The 12126-nt window shown below is 40.3% G+C and overlaps 1 protein-coding gene and 1 long non-coding RNA gene across 2 annotated transcripts; both read left to right on the top strand.

Moving 5' to 3' along the window:
- The first annotated feature begins 361 nt into the window (after nt 1-361).
- On the top strand, nt 362-8264 carry pa2g4a (proliferation-associated 2G4, a). Its single transcript, XM_085456598.1, has 13 exons — nt 362-505; nt 1403-1531; nt 1860-1965; nt 2788-2857; nt 2965-3057; nt 3415-3478; nt 3634-3712; nt 5020-5098; nt 5194-5327; nt 5398-5492; nt 5571-5698; nt 5795-5848; nt 6925-8264. Exons 1-13 carry the CDS (start codon nt 424-426, stop codon nt 6985-6987), a joined length of 1176 nt encoding a protein of 391 aa, XP_085312724.1. The 5' UTR covers nt 362-423; the 3' UTR covers nt 6988-8264.
- Nucleotides 8265-9818: 1554 nt separating this feature from the next.
- Nucleotides 9819-11483, top strand: LOC146709563 (uncharacterized). Its single transcript, XR_014920454.1, has 4 exons — nt 9819-9858; nt 9958-9984; nt 10442-10464; nt 11151-11483. It is a non-coding gene; the product is annotated as an uncharacterized LOC146709563 (long non-coding RNA).
- The last annotated feature ends 643 nt before the right edge of the window (nt 11484-12126 follow it).

Below are 12126 nucleotides of genomic sequence, written 5' to 3' on the forward strand. Positions count from 1 at the left end.
AATTACAGATTAACAAATATCCTTGGCTGAGCTATAGACATTTGCTCAAGTGGTAAATGCTCCCACAGGAGAAATATAATTATTAATGTTTCATTGTTCTCAGCTACAGCTGGGGGAGAAGTCAGTTACACCCTGTAAAAGGTGCTAGAAGCAAAAAAAAAAAAACCCAAAACCCACAGTTGTTATCCAAAAACTGAGAGAAACTAGCTTTTACACCATTTGGCGAGCCGGTCGAGACCCTCGTGCCGGATGTTTCACAGCCATGGTTTAAACAGTTGGTAGCGCGACTTTATTGGCGGGCTGGGGTCGCTTTACGTCAGGGTGAAGTGGGAGGGGCTTGCGGTAGCAGCTTCGGTCAGAGCTGAGCCGAGGGGAACTGTCGCTGTCCATAGCCGACTAGCGACTTCAGACTACACTGCCAAGATGTCCGACGACGAGCAAGAACAGACTATAGCCGAGGATCTGGTCGTCACCAAGTACAAGATGGGCGGTGACATCGCTAACCGTAAGTTAATGTCAGCGAGTAACTGTCGGTGACTGGATGTGACGACCTGCTCTTTTCGGCCTGTCGTACAGCAGCTAACATTGGTTCCCTATAGCAGCAACCATGTGGTTTAGATTCGAAGCACACATATGCTATCACATCTAGCTAGCTACCAGGTGCAGCCGGGTCGGTTGAAAGCTGCTTCTAACTGAATAACTGAACGACTGCTCGGCTTTCTGCTATTGTTACCCAACAGCAGCGATAGGGTTTCTTACAGGCAGCTGTCTGTGTCACTAACTAGTGTGGGATGCTAACAAACCAGCTAGCTCAGAATGGTGACCGGTGTTCGGCTGTAAATGTCACGTAAACGGTCACGAGCTGAAGCTCTTTTAAACTACGTTTATGGTGACAGATGACATTCATGGTCAGTCGACAGCATGAAATTTGCTCTAAAATCATTCACATAAGGCTTCTTTGTGCATTTAACGACCAGCACATTGTGGTTTCATGATCACTGCTCCATTATATGATGAAAACACAGGAAACACCTGCATTCTATAGATCTCAAACATCGCACAAGATGTATGGTTGTATTTAACAATTTAAGCAGTAATTAGGTCGAGGTACTTGGTCAGATTAATGCTGTAATGAAAAACAAACTTAAATCTATCCATTTAATCTATTTGGATGGATAGTGCAGTCGGGAGATGGGACATATTTGCTGTGGCACTACCTCATAGTACATTAAATGCATATCCTGGCCACCACAGTTTATATTTACACTCTGTGTTTGTGTTACAGTGGTGGTCTGGAGCTTATCTCAGCTGTCATAGGTCTAGCATGCTAACATAATCAGAAAAAAAAACTTATAGTGAGCTAATGCATCAATCTGCCTGACTTCCCTCCTGTCTCATCCAGAGGCTCTCCGTCTGGTCATGGAAGCAGCCAAACCCGGGGTGTCAGTGCTCAGTCTCTGTGAAAAAGGTGATGCCTATATAATGGTGGAGACCGGGAAGGTCTTCAAGAAGGAAAAAGAAATGAAGAAAGGTGAGGCCCGCATCTGCCCGTTATGGGTTTTTGTGTTTTTTGTGGGTTTTTTTGTGGTTTTTTTGTTTTGTTTTGTTTTGTTTTCCCGAGGTGGACACATCAAGGAAATTAGATCCAGTAGAACAAACTGTTGGCAGTGTTTTCTGTGTCATTTCGCACAGCATCGAGTAACTCTAATAGCAGAAGGGGCTTTAAAAACTAGCATGGTGACAGAGTAGATCTTCTAAGTGATATACTCCTCCATACTCCATTCTTGTATGGCTTTCTTGATTACATTTGTGGATAATTTCCAAATGAAGACTTGGTGGTTCTCTTCTCCCTCTTCTAGGCATTGCGTTTCCTACCAGCGTCTCAGTCAATAACTGTGTTTGCCACTTCTCTCCCCTGAAGAGTGACCCTGACTACACACTTAAAGATGGGGATCTGGTCAAAATGTAGGCACCATGCACTGTAATAATGTTACCCCCTCCTTTCCCCCGTGTGTCTCTAGTCTCCCAATGTATTGTCCTCCCTACTTTCTGTGTGATAGCTCCGCTTTCTCTTTGCTGTTGATTGTGTCCTTCATCTCTATGGTCTTGCCTCTTGTGTGTGCTGTGTGTGTGGCAAACGACAAGTAAGGTTTCTTTTTAGAACGGGTGGTATGCCGGATGTTAGCTTTACTGCCCATCTTATCCGCTAAATCCCATATATGACGTTACTCAAATGCAGTATTTGGCTTTGAAAAAGAAAGTCGATTCATCTTAGTTGTTGCGTTGCCACTAATGTCTTTGTCCTCTGTAACGTCTTTGTGCTGTGTGTGGATATTCAGTGTTGTAAAGATGTTTCTTCAAGTGTCGTGATGTGGTTTTTATATTTTTTGGTTTTTTTAATGTGTCTCACTCTGCTAACCTCTTTGCTGGGCACGTCTGGAAAGTTTAATACAGTCAGTAATGCTGTTGCCTTGAATTCATAATAAGTCCTTCACCATATTCCAGCTGATCTACTGCCAAAAAAGAAACTCACCTTGGGTTATAGCTTCCATTTATTGCAGATTAAATTGTGTATTTTTGTCTGACCTTCTCTTATTATTGTAGTCCTCACTAAGCTAATTTTCCAAAGTGGAACGATCTTTTGTCCTTCCCAGTAGATTTGATCTGATTACTTCCTGCATCAGTACTAGTACATTTGACAGCCGGGTAGCACTTAATTAAAGGCATGATCTGTATCCTACAGTTAGTTAATTCTTTCGTTTTTCCTTTTCTTCTGATTTTGTGTAGCGATCTCGGAGTTCATGTTGATGGCTTCATCGCCAATGTTGCTCACAGCTTTATCGTGGGAGCCAGTAAGGTGAAAAAACAAAAAAGCAGACACGTGTACATATCACACCTTGGTCACAGTTTTGTATCATCTCATGTGAGTCCTGAAGTCGTCTTTTTTTGTTTTTCTATATGCAGGAGAACCCCGTCACAGGCCGGAAAGCTGATGTGATCAAAGCAGCTCATCTATGCGCAGAAGCAGCGCTACGCCTCGTGAAACCTGGTAACCAGGTATGTTTGAGTGTTTCATGAGGCTTTTCCACGTCAGCTGTGATCAGGACTAATATTCTCTGCAGGGGTGTGCTTTAGTCATCAAAACATCTAAATGACTTGTAATTATTAATTTGGCACAGATCTTACTTTTAATGCATTTTTGATAAGTGGAAGAAAATTAATGGATGTGTAATTCGCTCCAGTAGTGCTTCTTTGCTACTCTTTAGTCCACATTTTTCTGGCTCGAATACCATCATAGACTAGTTCTGCTACAAACTAGGTGTAAACTTATTTGCAGTCTCACATGTATTTTAACGGTTATGTCGTACAAAGATGTAATTTGGATGTGAAAGTAATTAATTTTCTCTGCCTCAGAACACTCAAGTGACAGAAGCCTGGAACAAGATCGCACAGTCGTTCAAGTGCACACCTATTGAAGGTGGGTTCCTATAAAAACCTTTGTATTTTAATGTGCTGTCTGTCTTCACATAACAAGATGATGATGTGTGGGATTAATGAGATGTATGGGAATGTTTTCATGGAAACAGTTCATGTTTTAAGCTTATGGGTTCCGCCCATCTCTTTGTTTTAAAGGTATGCTGTCTCATCAGTTAAAGCAACATGTCATAGATGGAGAGAAGACCATCATCCAGAACCCAACAGACCAGCAAAGGTACATCTTTGCAATAAATATGAACTAAAGACAAAATCACCCTATTTCCCTCAGTTTTCTTCCACTCGTCCAATTCAGGGTTATAGTTTGGGTGGAGCCTATCTTAGCTGTAACAGTGTGAGAGGGAGGGCACACCCTTAAAAGGTCACCAGTCTATGACGAAGCTATCACAAAGACACAAACACAGTTTCACACACGTGTTCACACCTACAACCAATTTAGAACCGTCAGTTAACCTAACATGCATGTTAGTCTCCCAAATCAAAGGAACCTAACATACACAAGATGCCACAAAGCTGCTGCAGTTGCAGGCACTTTTAATAATTCAAAAATAATTACTTACAAAGATCGAATACAAATAAGAAGAACTGGAGCCAACGCAAAAACAAACAAGAGGAGGAAGACCAAGAACCGACCACTCAGTGGGCTGGTTCGGATTCAGGTTGATCTTCTAAAAATAATGTTAATAAACTAGTAAAACTGAAACAGGGCTGCTGATAACTCCCAGCTTAGGTAATAATGAACAAAACTGTTAAAAGCAACTGAAGGAGCAAACGTACCTACAAAAGAGACTGCTCTGTCTCCTCTGAATTTATATGAGGGTGGGTGAGCCTGCTTGCTAGGGATGAATGCAAGAGGAAAGAGCAGGCTTAATATGGATGATAGAAAAATGATAACCAGATGGTAGATGTGCACACTGAGCCGTGCATAACAAATGCCCACGTCATTTGAAAAGATTTAAAAAAAATAAAATACTGCATGGCCTTGTGACTTTTTTTAATAAATCCAAGTTCTCTGTAAAGACAGAAAACAGAGGAAAACAGAAAACAAATATTTTCGCTCAGGCTATCCCACCACTGAATTTGATCAGTTTTGGAGAATCCCACTGCTGAACTTCATCCACCTTCCAGTGCAATCCCAAGAAATCTGTTTTGTGATGCTAACTCTTGTACAACTGTAGAAAATCTGGTTATGTGACAGTTTTTTCAGTCATGAATTTAAAAGAAAGAAAGTTTCATAAATGTATATTCATGTAATGTGTTGCTGTCCAGTGCAGGGTAGGTATGGGCCAAGTTATTATTTTTGAATATTGGCATTGCCCCAGAATGTGACTGTGTGCATGTACGCAGCTTTTCTGCCTGTGTGACGATGTCAACAGCGGTAGTTGTGCTGCATTGGAATGAAAAATATTTAGAGGGAGATCCTCCTGAGTAACTTGAATGATTTTTGTGGGACTGTTTGTATTGTGGAATAAAACTGACGCTCGCAATGTGTTTTGACTGCCTGCTCTTTCTGTTGATTGTCAGAAAAGACCATGAGAAGGCAGAGTTTGAGGTACATGAAGTCTACGCTGTGGATGTGTTAATCAGCACTGGAGAAGGAAAGGTTTGTTGTTTTTCTTCTTGTTTGTGAATGGATGTTATGATTCTGCTCCCAGTAATCAGCACTGAAGTATTGTGTTCTATGCGATTTGCTTTTAGGCCAGAGACTCGGGTCTGCGGACTACGATTTATAAGAGGGACCCGAGTAAACAGTACGGCTTAAAGATGAAGACCTCTCGTACGTTCTTCAGCGAGGTTGAGCGACGTTTCGATGCCATGCCCTTCACTCTCAGGTGGGAACACCACACTTTACTTGTAGCCAGCTGACAGCGAGTTGGGTGCTAACAGCCATTTTTCATTCAGAGCTTTTGAGGATGAGGCCAAAGCCCGACTCGGCGTGGTGGAGTGTGCCAAACATGAGTTGCTACAGCCCTTCAGTGTGCTGCATGAGAAAGAGGGTGAGCGTCTTGGCTCTCTGCTAGACAGGTTTGAATTATTCACAAGCTGTTAACCCTACGCCTGTATCTTGTTCTCAGGAGAGGTTGTAGCTCAGTTTAAGTTCACGGTGCTGCTGATGGCCAATGGGCCTCACAGAATCACCAACGGACCTTTAGACCCAGAGCTGTACAAGTCAGAGCATGAAGTTCAGGATCCAGAGCTAAAGGTAAGAATGATAATAACAATAATAAATATATATACAATAAGTCAATTTCATTAAACGTCTTGTTCACATCATGTCAAACTGTTGTCTCTTCTCTAGACTTTACTACAGAGCTCTGCAAGCCGCAAAACACAGAAGAAAAAGAAAAAGAAGGTAATATTTTATTATTAGTAGTAGTAGTACATGCCAATGCATTTAAACCTGACGTCATAAGTTAATGTTTCAGATGGTGTGATTTGATATTGATATGGTAAACATCACAGTTTGGAAATATCAAAAATGACTGTATTTAGTGTTTGCTGACTGAGATGTTATTGTTGTGAAATTAAAGTGGTAAGTGCCCTGATTGTTTAGCAGTAGTTTGTGGACGGAGATGAACTCAAGGAAGACTCGTGTATGCTCATGCTGCGGTACTGTTTGGCCTGTTGGCGCTTTTGGCTGTGAAATGAAAAGGATATAATCAGGGTGCACATAAGTGGTCCGCAGGTGCGCATTCGCTGTCAAAATAAAAGACACGCCCCAGATAAGAAGTTGAAATGCGCGTTTGGGTACATAAGATTTTCTGGAGGAGGACAGACATTTGTTTAGCACTCTTAAAAATATCAAAGAAGCAAACTCCTTTAAGCAATTACTTTAGTGTTCCTCCACCTCCAAAGAAATGTCAGAAGGAGTCCGAACCGCAAAAGAAGCATGTATTCTCGGAAAAGTGGTTGCAAGAGGTGAGCTGTCTTCCAACAAATGATGAACGCACAGAGATGTGGTGCAGAATATGGTGTGAAGATCCCACTCTAGCAGACAAAAACAGTGCCTTTAATATGTATGCAAACGTGCGTTGCAACTTCTTATCTGGTTTGCGTCTTTTATTTTGACAGCGAATCCACACCTGCGGACTAATTATGTGCACCCCTGGATATAATGCTTTTAAAAGGTGTTATGGGTACATAATTGATGGGGGGGTAATCTTATTGGTATGTGGTTGTTAGGCAACATAACGATGTCATGATATATATCGTTCAGCTTTTGTGGATCTGAATCGTTTACATAAAATTAAAATGATAGGATTCTTTCATAAGGTGTTGCGGGTGCATAAAAGCAACGAGTTCAGTAACTAGATCATAAGCCCTCATAATCGGGTCATTCCGAACAAATTTTGGAATATGGTAAGATGGGACTAAAATCTACAACAATGCCTCCTTTTACTGATTTACTTATTTCGTTTGATCTTTAAGGCCTCAAAGACAGCAGAAAACGCAAGTGGACAGCCGACTGAGGACACAGAAGCCGCAGAATGAAAACTGCCTTTCCACACATGCAAGACTCCAAAGAAATGCAAGAGAAAACATGACAAACTTCCCTGAACTCGCTGCCCATTCTCAACTCAGTATAGCCAATTAAACTGATCAATTCATAAGAGCATTGGCATCATATAAATATTTGACATTCCTATGTGAATTATTAACCCTTTATTGCATTCATGAAAAGGGTTACAGCACCAAGGATCCTACAGAATCTTTACAGATGGTTTCAGTAAATTTGTTGCTGAATGTTAATTTTTCTTTTAAATTTATAAGTATATTAGTCCTTTTTACACTTGTATTGTTGGCAGCTGAAAACTTTATTTTTGAGTGGACTGGGGCTTACAAGTGGGCATTAATGGGAGTAAACTGGCATAAGGTTTGTGAATTATACCAACAGAAACTTGCATCATATTTGTTTAATGCGTCGTATCATGTTGTGTGGGATTTGCCACATTTCTCTTTGGCAACAAAGTCATTTCAGGAGATGTGTTAACAGACTTTTACATTCATGTGGAAATCCAGAGGTTTGATTGGCCGCCTTTAAAGCTCACTTTAAGTGCTAATTTTTCATCCACTTGATTATTAAGACATTTCTTAACCACGCCATGCAGTAAAGGGTTAAATTATAATTTTATCTCTCATTAATTGTTACAATCTACAAATGATCTGACTGCAGGACCTGAGAAACACAGACATGCTTACAAATTGGTTTTTACTTAGATTTTATGTATTGGAGGTTTATTCTTCTATAATAATGACCGGAGTACATTTTTCGCTAAAGCTACGAAGTTTTACCTACACTAGATTTTTAAAAGCAATAACAGAATTAGCAGAAGAGCAAATATTTTTAAGTATACTGGCAACAAAGTTGTAATCAGCTTGACCTAAGGGAACAAACTGCTACATTTACTGCCATTCCCCTTGAATTTTATGAAAAGAGAGAACTCTATAACTGTATGTTCCAGTTTAACGACAGGAAAAGGAAAAAAAAGAAAACTTTTCTATCAGTGATTTGCTTTACTACATCATTTGTCTCGTGAAGCATGACAGCTAAAGCTGATCAGGTTTTAGGTAAACTCTTCTGGGTGTCTTCAGAGGAGTTGGACCATGCAGATCATCTCTGGTCAGAGTTTGATTTTTGAGATCTGGGATAATGTTGGGTTACATTTGTCAACAGGTGAATATGTTGGAAATCGGAAAATCCTGCTTTGTAGCTCAGTCAGTGGGCAATGGACCTTTACATCTATGAAATAAAAAAACATTTTCATACACTTGTCTTTCATCATTTCTTCAGGGCATTGCTGTATTATGTCTAGTCTAAAGTATCAAGATCATCAGATTGTGTCCAAAAATTAGACGTTTTGTTTGTCTTTTAATGTTTGTTTTAAGCTATGAAGCAAATACTGATATTAGCAGAAACTCAACACAAACTGTTCAAGAATCCTGTTTGAGACAGTTTTGTATCATGATGTGTTATTCTTCTGGAAGCTGGTGTCAGAAGATGGACATTGTCAAAAACAATACTCAGGTAGGCAGTGGTATTTAAACAATGCTCTGCTGATACTGAGGAGCCTGAAGTGTGCCAAGAAAATATCCACCATGCCATTACACCACAGGCAGCCTGAGCTGCTGATACACAGCAGAACGAAGCTGTGCTTTTGTGTTGTTTATGCAAAGTACTGACCCTGCATCCTAAATATTGCATCAGTATTCGAGAACCATCAGATCTGATGATGTTGTTTCAATCTGCTGTTTCTAATGTTTGTTTGAGTCTGTGCAAATTGTAACCTCAGTTTCCAGTTCTTAGCTGACAGGAGTGGGAATAAGTGTGGTTCTGCTGCTGTAGTCCGTCTGTTTCATGGTTTGAACTGCTCTTCTGCCGACCTTGATCGTAACAAGTGTTTATTTGAGTTACTATTTCCTTCATGTCAGCTTGAAGCAGTCTGACCTCTGACATCAACAGAACATGTTCCCCCAGGCAACTGCCGCTCACTGGATATTTGTGGATATTTTTGGACCATTCTGTGTAGGGCCTGGAAGTGGTTGTGTGGAAAAATCCCAGTAGTTCAACAGTTTCTTAAATACTCAGACCAGCCTGTCTAGCACCAAGAACTATGTTTAAATTCACTTAAATCACCTTTATTTAACTCAATGATAATCTAAAGTTAATTTGGTTTGATTTAGAAACACACATATACTGGTTATTAGATAAATTTCTAAACACTTTCAAAATTTACGTGTAAAACAGCTGGAATGAATGAAAGATCCAGGTGAACTTCTAAAGGGACATTGAAATAAAACAGGATCTTCAAAGCAGGTTTGTGGCTATTTTGTGAAAAAGGTGTCAGAAAGGTCTACGAACAAAGACCTGCACTTTTGGTGTTAGTCCACCATTGTGTATGAATACGTGTATTTCAACACACACACACACACACACACACACACACACACACACACACACACACACACACACACACACACACACACACACACACACACATATTGCATTATTAATTAATAATCAATTACTATGATTAATATTTATGACTTTAACAGCTGATTCAGTAATTTTGTGTTAGTAATGTACACTAAAAAATGCGAGTCTTAACAACACATAAAATCAATAAAACCAACTCGACTGCAGGGTTAATTTTGTGCTCAACGGAAGGTCGTCGCCTTTAGAAAGCAGGAAAAGTGGTTGGAAAATATCACCTGGTTCGCTCGTACGTCGATTTGAACAGTTGGACTACATTTCCCGTTGAGCTGAGGCGCTTCAGCTGTCGCCTGAACATGACGTCACGACACTTTTAAAAGCCGCTCGTTTTCTTCGTCACATCCTCTTTCCGTTGCTCTTCTCGCTTTGAGGTATGTTGAGTTTATTCCCCGCTAACAGGATCCAATTTAATCTGCTAATTTAACCGGTCATCCACTCTTACTGATCACTAATTGTTTTCGTTTTCACAGAAACCTCTCCACACGATGAGAGCCAAGGTGAGATAACGAACCAATATCGATATTTCAGCTGTTTGTGTCCTCTTCCCGCGCCAGCTAATGCTGCTAGCTCCTTCCTTAAGCTCTTCGTGTTTATATCATTAAATATACCCTGCTACCCAGCTCCTTAAAATATTAATAGAATTTTAAGTGATAACAGGGCATTAGCTACATATAGTAGTATAAATGCTAATACTACTAGAAGCTTTTCTTTGGGGCATCTTGTAATGTTGGCACCGTAGCTAGCTGGCTGAGCCCAGGCAGCCATGCGTGTTTGAAAACAGATCTGCATGCAGCGTGACAAACACCACTGTGAAATGCTTTTTAGTACAAACATGTACTGCATGTTCTGAGGCCCTGTAACTGTCTGCATCACAGTAAGCATGTTGTCCAAGTAGTGGCGCAAATGTGGTCTTGATGTACTCTTAATGACTGTGCTTTTTCTCCCTTTTTTCAGTGGAGGAAGAAGCGTATGCGCAGGTAAGCATCATGATAAACAAAGAAAATGTCTTTGTCAGCTCCCTAATCCAAGCTGCTTAAATTTAGGCTAGACAACACAATTGTTTAGGCTTTGGAAAAGTCAGGTTTATAAGGAAGGAAGTCTGTTTTTTTTTTTTTGTTTTATTTTACATTTAGTGGATATCATTGAGCTTTAACTGTAAAGTATGTTAGGTTGGGCTTGTTCAAATGTTGACAATTGTTTGCCCCTACGTTTCAATTGGATGCAGGGAAAATTATATCTACTGAAAATGACCTGGGTTATATAGTTCCTGAGCAGCATTACTCCAATAACTGAAATTCAGTTTTCAGCAAAGTTTGTACAGTGTCAGTGTTTAATTTAAAGATGTACAGGTTTGTAACTGAGGGGACACTGTTAAAAAGCTTTACAAAATGAATGAATAAATGAATACACGTCAATGTACTCACAAACTCGCTTGGTCTAGGTGGTGATAAAAATCATTAAATAGAAAACACTCCTGTCCTGTCCTTAACAGCTGAAGGGAAATTTACATGATTGGTCCGATATTGATGGGCATCACAGGGCTGTCCAGTTTTGGTCATAATCTCGATAACTAGTATTACTGAATTATAGTTTAACAATTTTTGTTACTATCTTAGTCCTTGTGCTATTGAGTGTTTTACTGACAGCTGCTGTTTTCCAACAGGCTGAAGCGTAAAAGGAGAAAGATGAGGCAGAGGTCAAAGTAAGCCCCTCCTCCTGCCTGCCAGCTGTGATCACATCTGAGCCTCTCCAGGTGACTGACATGCGGACGAAGGGGGATTGCTCGGCGGTTCCATCAACGAAATTAAAGGCCTAAACCCCCGATTTCAGATGACCACGCTTTTCACGGAGCCCGCTGTGACGGTCTGACTGGAAGATGGTGAAGATGCTGGAGAAGAACATGACTACAGCTGCGTTGTTCATGGACCATAATGCATCTTGTTTCTGTACAATTGTTTGTGGTGTTTTGAACAATAAATGAACACTGTTAAATTACCACCAGTTTAAACCTCTTGATTTTTATGTTATAAAGTAAGGCTAGGTTGACTGACTTGTACTTGAAATAAATTACACTACAGGTGTTGGATGTGTCCTTGATTCAAATGGCTAAATTACGGCAACATGTCTTGCAGTTGTCTAGAAGCCTGGTAAGGAACTAATAATTTCATTCAGGTGTGTTGACCCAGGGTGTTATCTAAAACCTCCAGGACACTGGCCCTTGAGGCCTGGAGTTTGACACTACTGAATTACACAATGTGTAGGTTTTATCAGGGCTGTCGGGCAGGCTAACTGCATGCAGGGAGTGTTAAATGTTAATGTGTTAGCTGGATGAAAAGAATTGGAGGCAAATGTAACTGCAGGTGATTTATCCAAGTGCCTTTTAGAAAAATTGCTTTCGATCTGAAATCAAAAAGGTTAAAGTCCTTCAGTTGGAAGACAACTTATAGTACATGTTGTGTTTAAAAGCAGAGGTCAAGATTGACTCCTGTGTGAACTGCTAAAGGGTCAGCTGTGACACAGAATCCTGGTGGCAGTGTTTTTAGTTCAATCAAGTTGTAAATTGCATCTTGCTGATGAAATGCTGCTGTTCAGGGCCATCCCACAACAAGTCATTCATTTCCATTATTTTTCATCTCTAT

The sequence above is a fragment of the Copadichromis virginalis genome, linkage group LG5 (assembly GCF_057382275.1).
Source record: "Copadichromis virginalis isolate Kocher_CV1m ecotype Utaka linkage group LG5, C_Virginalis_male_GT1.1, whole genome shotgun sequence".
Taxonomy (NCBI): Eukaryota; Metazoa; Chordata; class Actinopteri; order Cichliformes; family Cichlidae; genus Copadichromis; species Copadichromis virginalis.

Bases quoted from the DNA above. Each gene is read 5' to 3' on its own strand.
- pa2g4a (XM_085456598.1), top strand. From the start codon at position 424: ATGTCCGACGACGAGCAAGAACAGACTATAGCCGAGGATCTGGTCGTC. The intron at 2,858-2,964 runs GTGAAAAAACAA...TTCTATATGCAG, and splicing joins TTATCGTGGGAGCCAGTAAG to GAGAACCCCGTCACAGGCCG. The intron at 5,328-5,397 runs GTGGGAACACCA...TTTTTCATTCAG, and splicing joins GCCATGCCCTTCACTCTCAG to AGCTTTTGAGGATGAGGCCA.